A 20,299-nucleotide genomic window follows, 5' to 3' on the forward strand; every position below is an offset into this window, starting at 1 on the left:
GTGGCTGGCTGGACGCGGGGAGCCGTCCCTGGAGCCGCCTGTGGGCTAGCACACTGCCCGGTGCCGCTGTCTGCTGGGCAGGCCTTCCCGGAGGGGGGGGGGGCGGGGCGGGGCCGGCTCCTGAGGGACGGCCAGGCGGGGTGGGGGGGGCGCGAGGGGTGGGAGCGCCGCCGGCCCTTCCCCCTCGCTCATAGAGGAGCGGCCCTTGGAGTTCTGCGCCCCCTTCCCTCTGAGCCGCCAGGCGCAGCCGGTGGGAGGGGCGTGGCGGCCAGGCTCCCTAGGCAAGGAGGAAGCCGGAGGCAGGGGCCGTGGAGGGTGAGATACCCTGGGGTCGCGCGGGCGCTATCAGCGGTGCCAAGCAGGACTGTCCCAGGGCGGGGCAGCATCTCCCTGAGCCTCTTATCAGCCCCAGAGTCCACAGGACGCTCCTGAGTTAACGTGTAACCACACGCCATCCCCACCACCCTCAAAGCCAGCAGTGCCCACATGCAGGCCACTGTGGGGGCTGCAGGCCGACATGGACGCCCGGAAGGAGGGGCTGCCCCGGAAACCTCGCTTCTCAGCTCAAGTGAGCGCCGCAGAGTTGGGGACCGGGCCTGGGCTCCTGGGGACGCAAGTGGCCTGCAAGAATCGGGGGCGGAGGTGGGCCAGGTTCTGTGAGCCTGGACGTCCTGGTGCCTGTGCGTCTGCCCGCTGCCCTGGGCAGCATGGCTGGGGTCCCCGGGCAGGGCTGGGCCTAGCGCCCAGGGGCCAGGGGCGCTCTAGAGGGGGAGTGGTCCCGGGAGCTGGGGGTTGGGCTGCGTTGCAGCTGCTCAGAGGCCTCCTTACCTCCAAAGCACCCACAGCCGCGCGTGGGCCTGGGGCTGCTCCCGTTCTTCCTCGCCTGTGCCGTCTACCTCCTCGTCCAGAACTCCACGGACCAGCCGTCCTGGGTCAGCGCCCTGCTCAAGATCCTACCCATCCTCTACCTGGCGGGGTTTCTGGGGACCGCGTTCCCCTGCGGGGGCTACCGCTCGCTCCTGCAAGGGGCCCTGCTTTGCTCGGCCGTGGGGGACGCCTGCCTCGTCTGGCCTGAAGCCTTCCTGTACGGTGAGAGCGGGTGACGGGATGTGTTGCCTTGTCCCTCTTGGATGCCCCCCCAGCGGGTGGAGGGTGGGATGCCGTGGTGGGGGGATGACTCCCCAAGAGAACTCCCTGGGGAGCCCATGGCCGTGAGGAGACGCACCCAGACCCCCGCCCCCACTGAGCGCCTCCCACATGGGTGCGGGCGGTGTTCCCGAGGCCGCGTGAGCGTGCAGGGTTTCGAGCACGCTGCCAGAGGCCAGCCTCACCGGGAAGGTAACGCCTGAAATGGGGCGTGAGTACCAGCCAGGTGCCCCTGCAGGCAGAGGGCTGGCAGGTGCAGGAGCCAGGGTGCGTGCAGCCACTGGGGCCACCGCAAGCTGGGGTGTCCCTCTGCGGGCGGTTCGGAGCAGAGCTGCATGGAACGCGGTGCGCGCCTGAGGCGGTTTGGGGGCCAATGGCCAGAAGAAGGGATGGCCGAGTAGGCCACCCTGGGAGACGGGGCGGTACCGCCAGGGTGGGAGCTGGCGCTGGGGGTCCGCCCTCTCCCTCGGGGCGAGGGCGACAGGGTGAAGCCAGAGAGCAGCACGCTTTACCAGGCGCCCCCCGTATCTCCTGCAGGCATGGCTGCCTTCGGCCTGGCCCACCTGTTCTACCTCCGGGCCTTCGGCCTCACGCCCCTGAAGCCTGGCCTCCTGCTGCCCCTCCTCCTGGTTTCCAGCCTCTACTTTGGGCTCCTGCATCCTCACGTCCCGCCCCACATGGTCTGGCCCCTGCTGGCTTACTCCATAGTCCTGGTCGCCATGCTGTGGCGGGGCCTGGCCCGGGGCGGGAGTGCCCACTGGGGCGCCCTGCTGTTCGTGCTTTCGGACACCGTGCTGGCCTGGAACACCTTCACCCACCGTGTGCCCCATGGCCACCTGCTGGTCATGACCACCTACTACTCCGCCCAGATGCTCATCACCCTGTCAGCTTTCCAGAACCCCAGGCTCAAGTCCCACTGACTTGGGGCTGAGGTGGGCAGGCGTCCACCCTCTCTCCTCCTGCAAGGACCTGGCCCTGTGCCCTGCCCCCCAGAGCAGTGAAGCCAGAGAAACAGCCTTGGGGGCGAGAGTAAGGCCCCCAGACTCCAGTGTACCGGTGCCGGTTCATCTGGAGACTAAACCGTTTCTGGAGTTCCGAGTCCACCGCCTTGTGATTTCCAGGCCCTCAGCCAGACCCGCGCTGGGTACCCCCAGCCCCTGGCCTACTTCTGTGACTCCAAATGCTCTCCGCCTTTCATGGCCCTGATTTATTTTTCTGTTGCTTAAAGTAAAGTGGGCGTTGAACCAGCGACATCACCGTTCATTTGGGGAGGGGTGATCACAATAACAGCAGATAAGTAATTTTCCTCCCTCCCCACCCCCGCACAGAATTTACCATTTTCACCACTTTTAAGCCCGTGATTCGGTGACAGTCCATTCGCGGGGTTGTGCTTTGAACAGCTGCTTCGGGCCCTCCCTTGGGAACACATGTTTGTGTGTACAACGCAGTGATGTTACCTCTGCCCATGGTGGGCTGCTGGTGGCCGAGCCCTGGTGCCCAGGACTTGGGGGTGGGGGTGGGGGCGTGGAGTAACCCTCCTCCCCGGGGCCCTTTGATGGCGGCGGGGATTCATCGTATTCATCGTGTCCTTCGTCCAGATGAGGACGTTACTGAGCTGAGGTCAGGAGGAGGCTGGCTGACGTTAGTTTCCTGTGGCTGCTGTCAGAAATTACCATAAGCTGGGCGACTTAACAGAAGTTAAACCTCACAGTTCTGGGGGCCGCAAGCCCAAATCCCTGGTGTCAGTGGGGGTGCCCTCCATTCAGGACACGCTCGGGGGAGGGTCCTTCCTGCCCCTCCAGCTCACGACAGCCCAGCCAGGCTTCCCGTGGTGACCTCCCTCCTTGAGGCTGCCCTCCCCTGGGGACACCAGTAGTTGGACTGAGGGCCCACCCTAAGTCCAGGGCGATGTCATCCCGAGATCCTTAACTTGATGACATCTCCAAAGATCCTGCTCCTAAACAACGTGACATCCATAAAGGCCCGGGCTCAGGACTTGCGCACATCCCTGGGGACCACAGTTCACCTGACTGCAGTCACACCCAGTATCAGGAGAGGAGAGGGCTGAGGAGATGAGACTCAGAGGGGGCTTGGAGGAGGGGGTAGGTAAACACACGGTGGGAATGGAGTACTGAAGAAGAAAGAACCCAGGTGCGGCCCTCGTCTTGGCTGTGACCTTGGCAGCCCTCTGCCCTTTGAGCCTCAGGTCCTGCATGTGAGGACAGAAAACAGAACTGCTCGCCAAACCCTGCTGTTTCTGCAGCCACGGTGTGCCTTTAGGGACTCTGATGGCAGAGAGGGGACTTCTACAACCATGATGTGCTTTTAGGGACTCTTGTAGCAGAGAGGAGACTTCCACAGCTCTGATACGCTTTTAGGGACTCATAGCAGAGAGGGGACGGGGACTTCTACACCCGTGTTGTGCTTTTTTTTAGGGACTCTCATGGCAGGACGCTGCTACATCCAAGATGTGCTTTAAAGGATCCCCCCACCCCAGAACCCAGGCTTGGTTTTTAGTCCCTGCCCCACCCGCAGGCCAGGACCCCTCACTCACCACGGAGAACCACCTCAGGCTAGATGAGGCAGGTGCTCTGACAGCGGCGCGTGCCTGCTCTTCACAGTCTCATGCAATGTTGGCCGGGGTGCCTTCCTTCAGCCGCACACCCGCTTGGTGGTCGTGGACCACCTCCTACGCTGCCCAGGTCCTCACCACTCTGTCAGCCATTGAGAGTGGGAAGCTCATGACACAGTAACTGCAGGGCAAATAAAGTGAGCACCTTCTCCCCTCCTAAAGGGCTCCCAGAACAACCTCCCACCCAGGTAGAAGTGCTAAGGAGCAGTATTTCCAGCCTCCATCTGTCTGAACCCCATGTTCCATTTTTTGAAACTGAGATAGGGGTGACATAACTGTGTATCTTTAAGGCACGCTAGTGTTGATCTGATACATGGATACGTCACAGCATGAGTACCCGGGGAATGTTAGCTAACACCTCTTGAGTCATCACATAACGACTGTTGCTTTATTGCGGTGGAACAAATTAAGATCCAGTCTCTTAGCAGCCTTGTAATTTATAATACAGCATTGTTGTCTGAGGTCACTCTGCTGTGACCATGATCTGTTTGAAGGCATTTGTATCCAATTGCTGAAAAAAAAAATATGATGGCAGCTTTACTGGGATACTCTCAGGCTTCCCTGGGTGGCTCAGACTACAAAGAATCTGCCTCCAGTGCTGGAGACCCACGTTTGATCCCTGGGTCAGGAAGATCCCCTGGAGAAGGAAATGGCAATCCACTCCAGTACTCTTGCCTGGAGAATCCCATGGACAGAGGAGCCTGGAGGGTGGGCTACAGTCCATGGGGTCACAAAGAGTCAGACATGACTGAGTGACCAACACTTTCACTTTCTTCATCTACCACCCAAAGGCTCACTCAAAACTGTAGACGTGGTTTTTAGTATATTCACAAGAGTTTTCAACTAGCAATCTTAGAGCATTTTCTTCACCCCAAAAAGAGACCCCATGCCTTAAACCCATCGCCTCCAGCCCAAGGCAATCACCAGCTGCTTGTTTAGCCCCTCAGTTGTGTCTGACTCATTGTGACCCCATGAACTGTAGCCTGTCAGGCTCCTCCGCCCATGGGATTCTCCAGGTAGGACCTTGCTCATCCTTTAGTGTTTCATGATGATAAACAGTTCCGCCTCTGCACGCAATCACAGCGTAGGGCTTGCTCCCCACACCCACCAAGCAAAATCTCCCAACACCAGCTGGGCGTCCTGCAAATCAACTCAGTGCTGACGCTCTCCCACAGGTTGAGGACTCAGCCCTGCAAAACTGACCCCCTCCCGCCTGCCACCCGCACTTCAGACACCAGTCACAAGCCCCCGGTTGTTACCTGTGCTTCTGACCAACCGGCTATAAGTCAGATGTTCCCAAGACCCCATCCTCGGCTTGGATTAACTTGCTAGATCAGGTCACAGAATGCAGAGAAACGTGCCTGCTGCTGGTTTCTTCTAGGATGTCACTCAGGAACAGGAGAAGGGAGAGGAGCACAGGGCAGGAAGTGGGGAAGGAGCCCAGCGCTTCCGTGCCCTGCCCAGAGAGCCTTCCTCACCCGCTCTCTTCACTTTCAGACCGTAAGTGAGATCAGGGCAGCTTGTGTGTGCAGACCATCAGGCAAGCAAAGCCCTTCTGAAAAGCCCTTCAGGACGCCGGCGGTCTAGGGATGAACCCACAGCAAGTGTGGCTGCGGTTTTATCTAATGGCTTCAGAGGGCCGGACTTGTTCCAAGACTGGATGCGAACTCCCTTATTCCTACCACGTATTTGCAAACGATTGTGCCCAGTTCCGTCGATTTGGAATCTGAGTCACTTCAAATTGAAGCCACGTGCTCTCGGGCCCAGGTAGAATGGTGGCGCGTGGGTCTACAAATAGGGTCGTCCTGAGGGCAGCCGGAGCTTGCAGGGGCAGGGGAGACAGAGCCCAAAGGCAGGACAGGTGATGAGACGCCGGTCTGGTGCTGAACCGTCCACTTGAGGGGTGGGCATCTTTCCCTCCCCGCCCTGGAGTGGCCCCTCGCCGCCTTCCCGCCCGGCACACACGGGACCGGTGTCGCGCCTTCACCGGGCTGCGAGAAGCGGCGCCTTAACCTGGGGGCACAAAGGGGATACCTCGAAGCCAGGCGGAGCCCAGCGTCCAGAGGTGAGGACCGAGGCTGCGGGGCGGGGCGGGCCTCAGGCGACAAGCCTACACTTCCTCCTCCTCCCTTTCTGCCCTGACCTGTGGCCTCACGTCGGACTGGGAGAGGGGAATTCTTGCGTGTAAAGTCCAGCAGGTGGAGGGACACCTGGGTCCCTCGGCAGCGTCCACAGACATGACCGGGGCTGGCGGGGGCCTCCAGGCCTGGGGGAGTCTGCTGCTGCTGGTGAGTCCCCCAGACCCCGGGTCCGAGGGGAAGGGATGCTGGGGTCCCAGGACGCTGGCCCCGCAGGAGGCGGGGCTTACCCTTCTCTGGGCTTCCGGATTGGGAGAGGTTCCTAGGGAGGCTTACATACACCTGGTCTCTCAAGATCCTGCTCTGTCTGCTGCGGAATTAAACGCTGGTTATTGGCAAGACTCAGGTATTTTATCAAGAGAAGGGAGTCAGGCCCAGGTCCTTCCCCCTCAGACCCGGGAGTCCAGGCCCCCATCCCCTCCTCCATCAGACCCAAGACTTCCAGATGCTCAGCCCTTTCTCTCTGAAACCCAGGGGTGCAGACCCCCAGCCCCTCGTCCCTCAGATTGCGGGGTCCAGGCCCCAGCCTCCTCCCTCAGATTGGGTGACAGTTTCCTGGTTCCCAGCCTCAATCTCTTCCTTCATTCTCAGTCTGTTGATCCCTGCCCTTAATCTTCCAAGGCCATATTTTTCAGGAAGTGAAACCATTCAGTTTATCTCAGCACCTTATGCTTGAAGCCAACCCCAGCTCCTGGGTCCCTGGAGTCCTGTCCCTGCCTCACCACGCCCCCAACCCCACCCCCAACACACACACACACACCCAGAGCAGACAAGGGAAGGTCGTGGGGCTGACCTTTGTCGGGGCCCAGCCTTGGGGAGGAGGTGCGGTGCCCTGTTCCTGCCCTCTGGGAGCACTGACTCACAGGGGCCAGGGGCACTCGGGGAAGGTCACTGGCCGGCCGTCTCACCTGAGGTGGAGCGAGGTGAGCCTCAGAGTCTGACTGTCCCCTCTGGGCTGTCTCCAGGGCCTGTGCAGCTGGACAGGGGCCAGGGCGGCAGGTGAGTGGCCCCTGCCTGAGTTCACAGCCCACGCAAAGCCACCGCACCTCGACGCCCATGAGCTTTGTGGTGGTGGGGGGAGGGAGGGAGTGTCTCCATGGAGGACAAAGTGGTCACGGCAGGTGCCCATGGGAATGGTCCTTTCTGGACATGGGGCAGGAGTGGGGGTGGTAGAAGGGACAGGACTCCCCGGCTCGCACCAGACCCTCCTTCCCAGTCCTCAATCCCCAGCCTCTGCCAGGAAGCTGGCTGTGTAGGCCTGGGCCAGCATTGTTGCAGAAATCCTACCAGAAAGCGCAGCTCTAGACCCTTGTCACTCAAGTGTGGTCTGTGCATGGGCAGCGGCCCCCGAGAGCTGACTGTGCGTGCAGAGCCTCCGTCCCACCCCGGGCCCCGGAGTCAGAACCCGACTGGAAGGAGATACCCAGGGATGCATGTGCACGCTGAGGCTCAGGAGGCACTGATCAGGACCAAGCGCCCACATCTGTCTTCCGGCCTGTCCCTGAGGCAGGCCTGGGAGCTCACCCTGAGGGTCAGACACACCCAGTGACTCTCTCCTCCCCTGCTCCCCTGCTCACTCCAAATCCTTCTTCCTGATGTCTCAGCCCCCAACCCCGTCAGGAACCTGACTGCGCAGGCTCAGAACAGCAGCTCCATCACCCTGAGCTGGAAGGCGCCTGAAGGCCCTGAGCCTGAGTACTACTGGGTCCAGTGGACTGATGACGGTAATACAACTGGGTCTCAAAGCACAGCAAATACCAGCTTCACAGCGGAAGGACTTGAAGCCGGGACGTTGTATGAGTTCTCTGTGAACGCAGTAAAAGATGGACTCAACAGCTCCTGGGTGGCTCTCAATGCCAGCACAGGTGAGAGGCAGCCGCTATTCGTATTGTTTTTGTTTGTTTTAATGGGAGGTGACAGATGGTGGAGAGCTGACAGGAGAACGTGGCACCCTCCCTCGCCCAGGGTCCCTTTGGGCCACCATGAGCAGGCAGTGAAGAAAGAATACGTGCCCTACAAGAAGAGAAGCCAGCACAGAGGGGAGCCTGCACAGTGCAGCGGAGAGTAGACCCCGCTCGCTGCTAACAGGGAAAGCCTGCTCGCAACCACGGAGACCCAGGGCCGCCACCACGATTAGCTGTTTATTAATTAGAGCGGTGCCAGTGGCAAAGAACCCACCTGCCAGTGCAGGATACACGAGAGACGCGGGTTCCATCCCTGGGTCGGGAAGATCCCCTGGAGAAGGAAATGGCAACCCACTCCAGTATTCTTGCCTGGGAAATTCCATGGACAGAGGAGCCTGGTGGGCTACAGTCCACGGGGTCACAGAGTCGGACGCGACTTGAGCACACACGTGAGAAACACACGCACAAACCAGAAAGACCAGAGTCAACAGCTCCATCTGGAAAGTTGATATGTCTGGAAGTGAGAAGGTCTGTCCCTGGGGCGGCTTGTGACAGACAGCGTAGGGTATGGTGATGGGTGGGGCTCAGGGCTGCAGACCCCGGACAGAGGGCCTGAGCGATCCCGGACCCCCCACCTCTGGCCGCGTTTCTGTGGTCCACACTCCTTAGCAAGCAGACTCCTTCCCATGCCTAGGGACTTCCACTTTGCTTTGAGGAGGAAGAGACTGGGGCACCATGGGTGTGCGGCGGAGGGGAGGGGTCCTTGGGGATCGAGCCCCTTCAGTCTCTATCCTCACTTCTCAGCTCCCAGCGAGGTTATAGCCCTACAGAAGCAAAATCAGACCAACAGCTTCATCACCCTGAAGTGGGAGGCCCCTGCAGACCCACGGCCCCAGTCCTATGTATACTGGGTCCATTGGGCCAGCAGAGGACATCTCCAGAGGAAGCAAGGTCCCCAAGGACACCAGGACAACCAGACGGGCAGGACCAATGGGACTCGCTATACGGTGGAGGCGCTGGTGCCCGGGACTTGGTACAGCTTCAACGTGTGGGCTGAGAGCAACTGTGTACACGGTTACAAACAGAGCCTCAATGCGTCCACGGGTGAGATGGGGCTCCCTTTAACCTGGTGGGGGGCTTAGGTTGGGCCTGGGGACAGTGAGAGGTGAGTGGACTCCAAATCCCATCAGCCCATGGGGTCATGATGTCATGTGTTGCAGTGACACAGATGGTCAAAGGGCTCATGGGAGTTGTAGTCTGTGAAGACCTGTGGCCTGTCCCTGTGTGGACAACAGAGAATGAGGGGTGAAGACGTATTCTGGTTTGGGGGACAGAAAGGATGCGCTGGTTCTCAGAGAATTGGCCTGACTGGTGGGGAGCTGGGCAGTGGGAAGTCCCCCCAGATGGAGCCTCCTGACACCTCTCATCCTGCACACAGCCCCAGATCCTGCCAACATCACCTCCTGTGTCATCACCTCCGGGGGCCACGAGGTCATCCTGGCCTGGTCCTGCCCCCAGGGAGGCTACGAGGCCTTTGAACTGGAGGTTGGGGGGCAGCTGGGCCCCCAGAACAACTCCTCCTGCGGGGAAGCTGTGAAGGTGTCGTTACTCAGGCCGGCTCAGTCCTACTCAGCCACCGTCACGACCATCTGGGATGAAATGAGGGCCCCGTCTGCCTCGGTGGTCTGCCACGTGGAGAGCGGGCGCGCAGGTGAGTGGGGTCCCAGGGAAGGGGAACTCGTGGCCTTCCCCACCCCTTCAGGCCCTGCTCTGAGGCAGGCCCACCCGCCCAGGGGGTCCTCTCTGCTTGTGTTTTCTTTGCTGCTTTCTTTGAAACAGCTCTGAGGTGATGTGACTCCTATAACATACAACAGTTCATCCACTGAAAGGGTACAACCCGCTGGCTGCTGCATATTCGCAGTATCTGCAGCGATCCTTGCCATTGGTTTTAGAATGTTTTCATCATCCCATAAAGAAAAGAAAAGTTGTCCCCTTAAGCCTTGTTGTTCGGTCGCTCAGTCATGTTGGACTCTTTGTGACCCCATGAACCTCAGCACGCCAGGCCTCCCTGTCCGTCACCAACTCCCAGAGTTCATCCAGATTCATGTCCATCGACTCGGTGATGCCATCCAACCATCTCATCCTCTGTCATCCCCTTCTCCTCTTGCCCTCAATCTCTCCCAGCATCAGGGGCTTTTCCAGTGAGTTGGCTCTTCGCACCAGGTGGCCAAACTATTGCAGCTTCAGCTTCAGCATCAATCCTTCCAATGAATACTCAGGGTTGATTTCCTTTAGGATGGACTGGTTTGCCCTCCTTGCTGTTCACAGGACTCTCAAGAGTCTCCTTTAAGGCTGTTACCCCCCGACTTCCCCAGCCCCCCGCCGTCACCCCCGACTTCCCCAGCCCCCCACTGTCACCCCCAACTTCCCAGTCCTCCACCAATGAGCCATTGACGATCTCTAATCGACACCTGTCTCTCTAGATTTGCCTCTTATGGATCTTTCCCAGAAATACAGTCACACAGTATGTGGTCCTTTGTGGCTGGTTTCTCTCACTTAGTGTAATGATTTTGAGGCTCATCCAGTGTTCTAATGTGTATCAGTGCTTCGTTGCTTTTTAAAAAATTAATTATTTGCTTTTGGCTGTGCTGGGTCTTGGTCGCTGCAAGGGTTTTTCTCCAGTTGTGGAGGGGTGGGGCTCCTCTCTAGCTGGGGTGCGCCAGTTTCTCGCTGTGGTGGCATCTCTTGTTGCTGAGCACGGGCCCCGGGGCGTGCGGGCTCCAGGGGCTGTGGGGCTCGGGCTCACGAGTTGCAGCTCCCGGGCTCTGGAGCACAGGCTCAGTAGTCGTGGCGCATGGGCTTAGTTGCTTCGAGGCCTGTGGAATCTTCCCGGACCAGGGATCGAACCTGTGTCCCCTGGAGTCTTACCACGGAGCCCCCAGGGAAGGCCCCGAGCAAGTGATGACTTTTGATCAGCAGCTCGGGAACTAAGAGGCTGTGGGGCAAGGTTAGGTCAGTGGGCAGTGTGGGGACGTTCTTCTCTCCCTCCTCTGGTCTCGAGTCTACCCCGTGGGCCTCTGATCTGAGTCTGGGGGGCTCAGGACAGCAGGAACGCAGCGCCAGGCTCTAACAACCCCCACCCTGCCTTCCCCAGGGGTCATCGCCGGCGCCGTGCTCAGCGTCCTCCTGTTACTCGTCCTGGTGGGCCTGCTGCTCTTCTTCCTGAAGAGGAGGTGAGACTCCAACACACAGGGCTCACGGGGCACCTGGAGGGCGGCCCCGGGGACAGACAGGGACCCCTGCTCCAGCCTCATTCCCGATCCTTTTCCTCTCCTTGTCCTTTTCCCAGGCATAGACAAAGGGAGAAGAAACCCGCACCCAAGGACCTGGAGATCAGGTGAGCGGGTCTGGGGAGCGCCAGAGACTCGCTGTAGGGTCAAATCCATCTGGCCACCGGACAGGTCAGAGGGCAGGATCAGGGGACCCACCTGCAGGGGCCATCACGCCTCCACCGCTGCCCGCTCCCTAAGCGCTCTGGGCCGGTGGCTACGGAACTGCTTTCAGCCTCTGCTCTGGGACCCCCGCTCATTCATCCAACAGTGCGACCACCGAACCCCCATAAAGCATCAGGCAATGTTGTAGGAAACAGCGACGGAAACAAAGATTCCTGCCCTTGTGGCGCTTACGTTCCAACGCAAGGACTTCCCTGCTGGTCCGGGGGTTGGAACTCCAGGCTTCCACTGCAGGGCACATGGGTTAGACCCCTTGTTGGGGATCTAAGATCCTTCAAGCCTCGAGGCACAACCAAAAGCAAACACACGAGCACACAGGAAGCAGAACAAGTTGATGAAGGCCGTGATGGTTACGTGGAGACAAATAAAGCGAGAGATAGGGCTAACAAGAGTAGGGGAATATTTTAAATAGGGTGTCCAGGAGAAGCCTCACTAACCAGATGACTAAGAGAAAGCCATTTGAGGACAGACTTGAAGCAAATGAGGGGAAGAGCCCTGTGCCCACCTGGGAAAAGACATTCCAGGCGGAGGCCCCGAAGCAGTCACCCTCTTGGGGTGTTGGGAGAACGAGGCGTGTCTCTGAGGCTGAGCAGAGTGTGGGTGAAGGGAGGTGGGTAGGAAGTGAGGTTGGAGAGGTACCAGGTGGGGTCAGATAAGAGTGAAGACTGCATTTTATTCGGAGATCAGAGTGTTTGGAAGCTTTTGAGTAGACCCCTGATACAGTTAAGAAGCAAAGGCAAAAAGCAGGGAAGCAGCAAAATGTGTTTAATATACAGACATCGTTAAGTCTCAGAGCAGGAAATGGTTAGAGGGAATCAGATTGAAGATGTCATCTGAGTGTTTAAACAGCAGATCTGGTTAAAGATTGGATATGTTGGTGTGGAACTCAGAGAGGGCTCAAGAGTGACCCCAAGGCATTTAGCCTGAGCCCCAGGAAGGCTGGAATCGCCATGACTTGAGGCAGAATGTCTATGGTGGGGGCAGGTTTGAGGGAAAAGTGTCAGGAGCTCAGTGGTGGACACATTGAGTTTGAAATGCTTGTTGGATGTGCGAGTGAAGACGAAGATGAACAAGCCATTGGATAAAGCTCTGCAGTTCAGGAGAACATTTGTGCAAATATCTTCACTCTGGGCCAATCGTCATTAAATCTCTATGTTAGAACAGTCCCCAGGGATTAACAGAGGCGCGTCAGGGCAAGGAGTTAAGGAAAGCTGGGAGGCCAGCTGTGAGGTTGTTCAGTTGCTCAGTGGACTCTGTCACCCAGTGGACTGCAGCACGCCAGGCTCCCCTGTCCTTCACTATATCCAAGAGCTTGCTCAAACTCATGTCCATCGAGTCGGTGATGCCATCCAACCATCTCATCCTCTGTCGTCCCCTTCTCCTCCTGCCTTCAGTCTTTCCCAGCATCAAGGTCTTTTCCAACGAGTCAGCTCTTCACGTCAGGTGGCCAAAGTATTGGAGCTTCAGCTTCAGCATCAGTCTTTCTAGTGAATATTCAGGGTTGATTTCCTTTAGGATGGACTGGTTTGATCCCCTTGCTGTCCATGGGGCTCGTGGGCACAAAAAGAAAGAAGGGATGGCCACCAGAGGTGGGTGCCTGAGGGGGAGTAAGTACAGGTATCGGGGCGATGATGCCCAGTTTCTCTTTCGCCATAGAATCTGTCCTGGCCAGCATCCCGCCCCAGTCACCCTCTGACCTCTCCCCTCCCTACCCTGTGTCCCTTACACTGCCCCTGCGACAAATCTCTGCACCCACTGGATTCCAAGTCTGGTCCCGCCTACACGTCGAGCATTTTGCCATCCTCAACCTCGGTGCCTCGCAGGTGGAGATTCCTGGAGGCTGGTGGGAAACAGGTCTGAAGCTCAGGACAGGGAGAAGTGGGGACTGGAGATTTAGAAACTGTAGACGAAGGTGAAGCTACAGAAGTGGTCAAACCCTATGAGAAGCGTGTGTCCAGTGAGAAAGGGGGAGTCGAGGATGGACTCCCGGGAACGCCCCCCTTTTAGGATGGGTCGACGAGGAGCAGCAGCAGTAGCCAGAGAGGCCTGTGGTGGTGCCAGCCAGCAGAGGGTGCTCAGAAGAGGGTGGATCCAGAAAAAACCAAAGTGCTGTCAGCGGCGCCGGACGCTGCGGAGCACTGACTCAGAGGATGGCCTGAGGGGCAGCCTTTGGAAGTGCAGATAAGGAGGCAAATCAGACTTTGAAACAGTCCTTGTTCCCCTGGAGTCGCGGTGCAAACACCAGGCCGGTCAAGGGTGGGAAGGAAGCAGAGAACTGGCCTGCCTGAGAAGACTGAAGGCAAAGGCGTGTTTTCATCCATCGCATTGTTGTGCATGTAGGTATGATGGGGCCACTGGATCCGAAGACAGACACCGTTCAGAGGCAGTTTACTGCACTCACAGATCCCAGCGAGCGGTTACACGTTACACCAGGCAGGGCCACGCAGACACACACCGAGGGTCGGCTGGGAGGTGGGGGGACCCCTGAGGAAGAGGCTGTATCCTGGTTTTCATGGGGACAAGTGGGCAATGCACGCCAAACAGGTTGAACTGGAATCACCTCAGTGGACCCCGAGGGCTGTTCCCTGTCGCTGGTGGTGATCTGAGCAGACAGCCCAGAGTGTGTGATCCTGAAAGGGGCGGTGGTGAGGGTGTGCAATTTCGTCAGCTTGTCAGGAAGGAGAACTGGGGAACTCCCTGGCGTCCGGTTCACCGCCAGGGCCAGGTTCAGTCCCGGCTCGGGGGTCTCCCGCAGGCCACGCAGCTCGGCCAAATGAATAAATAAAAAGGAAAAAGTGTAAAAATCAACCAAAAACCAATTACATTAAAAAAAAAAAAAGGAGAACTGAACTGGTGAGCCTCCAGCCAGGGACTCACAACTGAGTCTGGACTGACTGTACTTACAGCATTGTAAGGGGAGGGGCAGAAACACCAGCTCGAAGGACACTTGTTTGTTTGGTTTTTTTTTTGGTCTATGCCGGGTCTTAGTTGCCCTGCAGGCTTCTCTCCAGTTGCAGAGCGCAGGCTTCTCACGCGCTGACTTCTCTTGTTGCCAGGCACCAGGGATCGAACCTGTGTCCTCTGCCTTGGCAGGCGGATTCTTTACCACTGAGCCACTAGGGAAGCCCCAGAGGATTCCCTTTTTCAGTACGAAAGTGAGAGTAGCGTGCTCACACTCAAACGGGAAGAGGGAAGAACAGGGAATTGGGGCCTAGAGACGGGCAGTGGCCCTAAAAGGCCAAAGGAGCACCTCTCCCTCTTCCTGAGTCAAAACGACTCCCAAGGGACTTCCCTGGGGGGCCAGCGGTTAAGACTGTGCTCCCGATGCAGGGGTCCTGGCTTCGATCCTTCCTCAGGGAACTTGATACCACGTGTCACAGGTAAGACCCAACACAGCCAAAAAACAAATTCTGATCGTGGTAAAAAGATAGATGAGCTATAACTCACCACTGCAGACCGTTTTTAAGTGCCCGGTTCAGTGGCACGAAGTCCACGCCCATTGTCGTGCAACTGGCACTGCCATCTACCCGTAAAACTCTTAAAACAGAACAGAACACGGCTTTGTTTATTTAGGCCACGCTGCAGGCCTTGTAGGCTCTTAGTTCCCCAGTCGGGGATCAAACTGGCACCCTTGGCAGTGAAAGCCTGGAGTCCTAACCGTTGCACTGCCGGGGAAATTCCCTAGAGAACTCTCTTCACCCGGCAGAAACGGAACTCTGTACCCAGTAAGCACTAACTCCCAATTTCCCCTGTCTCCCCAGCCCCTGGAAACCCCCTTCTACTTTCTGGTTGTATGAGTTTGATGACTAGCTGCCTCATATAGGTGGGAATCGTATTTGTGCTCTTGTGACCGGCTCATTTCACCCAGCATCAGGCCCTCATGTTCCTCCATGGTGCCTTATAGGTCAGAATTTCCCTTCTTCTTAAGGATGAATAATATTCCGCTGTATACATAGAGCACATCTTCTTGGTCCATTCACCTGTCACCGGGCACGCAGTTTGCTGTCACTTTTTAGCTACTGTGAATAATGCAGCTATGGACATGTGTGTACAAATACCTGAGACATTGCTTTCAATTCTTTTGGGTGCATACCCGCGGACAGATTTGATGAATGAGAAACAAAATCGGTAATTTGAAAAGACGTCTGCACCTCCCATGTTCATAGCAGCAGTATCCACCATAGCTAGGATATGGTAACAACCTAGATGTCCATCAGTGGATGAATGAACAAAGAAGATAACATACAGACAATGGAATATTACTGAGCCATAAAAAAGGAATGAAGTGATGCCATTTGTGACACCGTGGATGGACCTTTAGGGCATTATGCTAAGTGAGACTAGTCAGAGGAGGGAGGACAAATACTGTGTGATATCACTGACATGTGGAATCATAAAAACGGTTGAGGGAATTCCCTGCCGGTCCAGGGATTAGAACTCAGTGCTTTTATTGCCAGAGGCTTGGGTTCAGCCCATGGTCAGGGAACTAAGATCCTGCAAGCTTTGTGGCACGGTCAAAAAAAAAAAAAAAATTTTTTTTTTTAAAGTAGAATCACAGACTCATAGATACAGATAATACATTGGTGGGTGCCAGAGGCAGAGAGTGACTTGGGTGAAGGAGGATAAAAGGTCCAAACTTCCAATTATAAGATAAGTAAGTCCTGGGGGAGGTGCAAAAAAGAAAAGCAAAACCCCCTCCTTTTATCCCAAGAACGTGCGGTTAAAGGCGGTTCAAAGACTCACCCCTCTCGGCCCCGCAGGTTCCCAGGGGACATCCCGGCGGAAGACTTTGCGGAGCACGTCTGGAGAAACGAGAGGGACAGCAACTATGGCTTTGCCGAGGAGTACCAGGTGGGGTGAGCCGGCCCCGGCGGCCACCAGCCCCTCCAGCCCCTGCGGGGCTGAGCGGATGCAGGCATGCCCAGCTGGGTGGCTCACAGAAATCCCCAGCCACCATCGGCCGCCTTTTTGACTCACACTGGTGTCGGGTAGCCGGGTCCCTTCTCTCCCGCCTGCCCCCAGCCCGGGCCTTCTCCTCCCAGTAGCCGTCTCAGACGCCCCCAGGGGACGGTAGGCACAGGCGTCCTATCTCTGTGGGTGCTGCAGAACTCCCGGGGGCGCGGGGTGAGCGGGGTGGCGCCACGCGGCTGGCCCCGGGTGGCGCTGGGCCGAGGAAACCCAGCGCCCGTGCACCCGCCCCTTCCTCCGCCCCCAGCACCTGGCCCTGGAGGACCACGGCCAGTCCCAGATGGTGGCCTCAGCCCCAGACAACAGCGCCAAGAACCGCTACAGGAACGCGCTGCCCTGTGAGTCTCGCGTCTCCGGCCTTCTCGCCTGCGACGCCGCCTAACACCCTCGTCCCTTGCTCCCCTCGAGAGACAAAGCTCCTGCCCCCGTGGGCGGGGAGCCCCTCGGCCGGCTCCTCCCGACGGGGTCCCTCGCCCCATCCCAACTCCCTGTGTCCGCCGGTCCCCGCCTTCCCCTCTTTCCCCGCTCCCTCCGCTTCGCTAATGCCGGCGTCTCCCCGTAGACGACTGGTCCCGAGTGCCCCTGCGGGCCCTCCCCGGACAGCCGGGCTCTGAGTACATCAACGCCAGCTTCATCCCCGTAAGGCTGGGGTCAGCCTGGGCTCGGGAGCCGCGGAAGGTAAGGGCTGGGGGCAGGGGGGCCCTGACCCGCCTGCCTCCCTCCAGGGTCTCTGGAGTTCCCGGGAGTTCATTGCGGCCCAGGGCCCCCTGCCGCAGACCGTGGGCGACTTCTGGCGCCTGGTCTGGGAGCAGCAGAGCCACACCCTGGTCATGCTGACCAACTGCGTGGAGTCCGGCCGGGTGAGGGGAGCCCCGGGTCCCCCCGGGGGGGGGCGCCCTCCAGGCTGCAGCCTGTGATCCTGCCCCAGACACCGGTCCCGGGGTGGACCCTGACCCAACCTCGGGGGTTCCCAGCACGACCCCACCCCTTCCGCCTGCCCCAGCCCACCCACTGGGCCTCCTATGGGGTGAAGCTGCTCTGGAAGACCTGAGGAAGGGGCAGTCTTCCTGGCTGGGGTGGCTCTCCACTTGGTTCCCGGGCCGGGGCCGCGTCCCCGATGCTGAAACCCAGAGCCACCCGCGGGGGTACTCTGGGGGAGGTTCTCCGCAGCCTCCTGTAGTCTGACCCACCCGTCTCTCCCCAGGTGAAGTGTGAGCATTACTGGCCGCTGGACGCCCAGCCCTGCACCCACGGGCCCCTGCAGGTGACGCTGGTGGGGGAGGAGGTGGCGGAGAACTGGGCGGTCCGGAACCTGAAGCTCCGCCATGTAAGCCCCGCCCCCCTCGACTGGCAGTTCCTCCCCCGCGGCGGCCCCTTCCCAGAGCTCCCCCGGAAGTCGCGGTTTCCATCGCTCCCACCCGGGACCTCCGTGTGCCCCAGCGGTGCCCCCACCCATCAGAGACAGGCCCCAGACTGGGTCCCCTCGACCCCTGCCCCTAGGTACAAGAGCAGAAGACTTTGCCCGTGCGTCAGTTCCACTACATGACCTGGCCAGACCACGGCGTGCCCCACTCCCCAGACCCCTTGCTGGCCTTCTGGAGGATGCTCCGGCAGTGGCTGGACCAGACGGTGGGCGGCGGGCCTCCGATCGTGCACTGCAGGTGAGGAGGGGCCGGACCCCCGCCCTGCGCCTCGGAATCCGGCCCCTCGGGTCCTTAGGGGACTTGCGGAGGAGGCGGAGGAGACCAGGAAGGCATGCAGGAGATGGAGGCAGGAGGTGAAGGCGTGGTGGTGCAAGTTGCGAATGAGGATGAAGATGAAGGGATGGGAAAGGAGGGAAAAGAAAGAAAGAAAGAAAGGAGGCGGCATGGGTAGGGAGGAACAGGTGAAGGACAAGAGGAGGAAACGGCCAGAGGTCTTAAGAAACGTTTAAAACACCTCCTTGGGGAAACTCCGGGTGGTCCAGTTGTTAGGACACAGTGTTTTCACCGCCAAGAGCCGGGTTCATTCCCTGGTGGGGGAGCTAAGGCCCCACAAGTCTCACCGCTTGGCAACAATAATAATAATAATAAAATAGAAATGGTTCATTTTATGTTTAAAGAAAAATGACTTACTTGGGAGCTCATCTGCTCTGTATGAACCCCAGCTGGTCACTTACTAGCTGAGTGTCCTGGGACAGTGGACTTCACCTCACTCAGCCACATTGCCCTCTCTGTAAAATGGACACGCTCAGCTGACAGTTCCTACTTCTGAGGGGTGGGAGAAGTGCACAGAGGACATGAGGCACCCAGAACGGGACCTCACAGATAGAACTGTGCGCAGCCATTAGTTATTACTTCCTACTTAAGCAACCCCCACTTATACCATAGCCTCCAGAATAGCCCCGCTAAATACCCGACCTCTGGGTACTCCAAAGACGGAGCTCTCCAGTCAGCGGGGGCTCCCGGCGCCCCCGTGGCCTGACGCCTCCTTGTCCCTGCCTAGCGCTGGCGTGGGCCGCACGGGCACCCTCATTGCCCTGGATGTGCTGCTGCGGCAGCTGGAGTGCGAGGGTCTCGTGGGGCCCTTTGGCTACGTGAAGAAGATGCGGGAGAGCCGCCCGCTGATGGTGCAGACTGAGGTGAGGGGGTTCCCCGGGCCGGGCGGGCTGGCAGGCAGAGCTGGCCGAGGCTCAGGAGGGCGCCCTCCCCCCCGCCCTGCTCTGTCCCCAGGCCCAGTACGTCTTCCTGCACCAGTGCATCCTTCGGTTTCTGCAACAGTCAGCCACAGTGCGGGCTCAGGAGGGGGCCACCTACGAGAACGTGCTGATGGAGAATGTAGCTGCTACAGAGGCCTAAGCTGTGGGAGGGCTGAGACCCCTGCCCTTCTGGACACAGACTCTGCACCCCTGCTTCAGCCCAGATGCCTGGGCCCCGGGACAGCTGAGGGCTGGGGTCCCAGACCCCCGGGCCCTGAAGGAAGAGAGGGGACCGGCAGCCTAGATTCCTACTTCCTGGAGAGGGGGCGAGCCCAGATCCTGGATTTCCAGTTCCTTGAAGAAGGAGAGGGATGGGGGTCCAGGAGTCTCTTGGTTTTTGTTTGAGGCAGGAGAAGGCAGGGTCTCAAGGAAACAAGCTGAATTCTGAGGAAGAAAGGAAGTAATGAGGCTCCAGAATTCTGGTCACCTGAGGAACAAGGGTGAGCAGAGACCTGCCCACCTTTTACTCCAGAAACCAAATCAGTCTTCAAGAATCTGAGGTTTCCCCTTACCCTGCCGCCTGTACATATTTTTTTCTTTTATCCCTAACTTATTAAATCACTATTTTCCCCAGAGACACCCGTCCCCACAGTGGATTTCTGGGTCTGGAAATAATATTGGGGTGGGTTCCTGATGTATAGGTACTGAGGCAAACGTCCCAGGAAGGTAGCTACAGGGATTCACAGTTGGCACCTGAAAATGTAGGTTTGGGCAGTTGAGCCTCTCTGAGAAGGCCCAGGGTGTGGGCAGTGTGGGCTCCGTGCCCTGAGCTAGGAGCATGGAGGCTTGCCTTCTGGGCCTGGCCCTAGGGGAACTTAGAGGGTGGAGTGAAGCCGATTTGCTGGTGAATTTCAGGCTTAGTCTCCTGTCTGGATATCTGAATACCCTGGCCTCCAGAGAGGGTCTTCTGGGTCCTAGAATCCGGTATCTGGCGCCCGGTTCTCTGGGCAGCCGCGGAGTCTGAGGTGGAGAGAAGAGGACTGGATGCCAGGATGGCTAGACTAGAAGGCAGAAAATCCTCCGGACCAGGATAAATATCCGTGGGCGTTCTGGTGGTTCCAGGCTCGGGGGCTAGACGAGGGGTGGGGCGGCCTCTCCACTTACGGAACACGCACGCGCGCGCGCGTACACACACACACACACACACACACACACACACACACAGGCTCTCTCACACTCATACACGGAGGCGCACACGCGCACACACCGGGGTGGCTCCATTCGGCCGCGCCCCCGCCCCGCAGCGCTCTGCGATCAGCACC

General features: G+C 58.5%; 2 protein-coding genes and 2 long non-coding RNA genes across 7 annotated transcripts; 2 read left to right on the forward strand and 2 right to left on the reverse strand.

The window, feature by feature from the left end:
* Nucleotides 1-495: 495 nt before the first annotated feature.
* Nucleotides 496-2,394, forward strand: TMEM86B (transmembrane protein 86B). Its single transcript, XM_012094771.4, has 3 exons — nucleotides 496-568; nucleotides 837-1,089; nucleotides 1,684-2,394. Exons 1-3 carry the CDS (start codon nucleotides 518-520, stop codon nucleotides 2,064-2,066), a joined length of 687 nt encoding a protein of 228 aa, XP_011950161.2. The 5' UTR covers nucleotides 496-517; the 3' UTR covers nucleotides 2,067-2,394.
* Nucleotides 2,395-4,152: 1,758 nt separating this feature from the next.
* Nucleotides 4,153-5,879, reverse strand: LOC121816569 (uncharacterized). Its single transcript, XR_006056248.2, has 2 exons — nucleotides 5,038-5,879; nucleotides 4,153-4,289 (listed from the first exon to the last, which is right to left on the reverse strand). It is a non-coding gene; the product is annotated as an uncharacterized LOC121816569 (long non-coding RNA).
* Nucleotides 5,880-5,950: 71 nt separating this feature from the next.
* On the forward strand, nucleotides 5,951-19,614 carry PTPRH (protein tyrosine phosphatase receptor type H). 3 transcript variants are annotated; one of them, XM_027978797.3, is made up of 15 exons: nucleotides 5,951-6,066; nucleotides 6,882-6,915; nucleotides 7,521-7,781; nucleotides 8,625-8,924; nucleotides 9,259-9,531; nucleotides 10,975-11,053; nucleotides 11,170-11,217; nucleotides 16,093-16,183; nucleotides 16,548-16,638; nucleotides 16,863-16,939; nucleotides 17,026-17,160; nucleotides 17,505-17,627; nucleotides 17,801-17,961; nucleotides 18,785-18,920; nucleotides 19,012-19,614. In XM_027978797.3, the coding sequence occupies exons 1-15, from the start codon at nucleotides 6,016-6,018 to the stop codon at nucleotides 19,135-19,137; spliced, it is 1,986 nt and encodes a 661-aa protein (XP_027834598.2). In that variant the 5' UTR covers nucleotides 5,951-6,015; the 3' UTR covers nucleotides 19,138-19,614. The 3 variants fall into 3 exon arrangements, with proteins under 3 accessions (XP_027834598.2, XP_042088413.1, XP_042088414.1); XM_042232479.2 differs by lacking the exon at nucleotides 17,026-17,160 and having other exon boundaries at nucleotides 16,863-16,978; XM_042232480.2 differs by lacking the exons at nucleotides 18,785-18,920; nucleotides 19,012-19,614 and adding an exon at nucleotides 18,670-18,778.
* LOC121816568 (uncharacterized) lies at nucleotides 12,077-17,513 on the reverse strand. 2 transcript variants are annotated; one of them, XR_009596237.1, is made up of 2 exons: nucleotides 17,348-17,513; nucleotides 12,077-16,134 (listed from the first exon to the last, which is right to left on the reverse strand). It is a non-coding gene; the product is annotated as an uncharacterized LOC121816568 (long non-coding RNA). The 2 variants fall into 2 exon arrangements; XR_006056247.2 differs by having other exon boundaries at nucleotides 16,310-17,513.
* Nucleotides 19,615-20,299: the final 685 nt, after the last annotated feature.

Source organism: Ovis aries, chromosome 14 (assembly GCF_016772045.2).
Source record: "Ovis aries strain OAR_USU_Benz2616 breed Rambouillet chromosome 14, ARS-UI_Ramb_v3.0, whole genome shotgun sequence".
Taxonomy (NCBI): domain Eukaryota; kingdom Metazoa; phylum Chordata; class Mammalia; order Artiodactyla; family Bovidae; genus Ovis; species Ovis aries.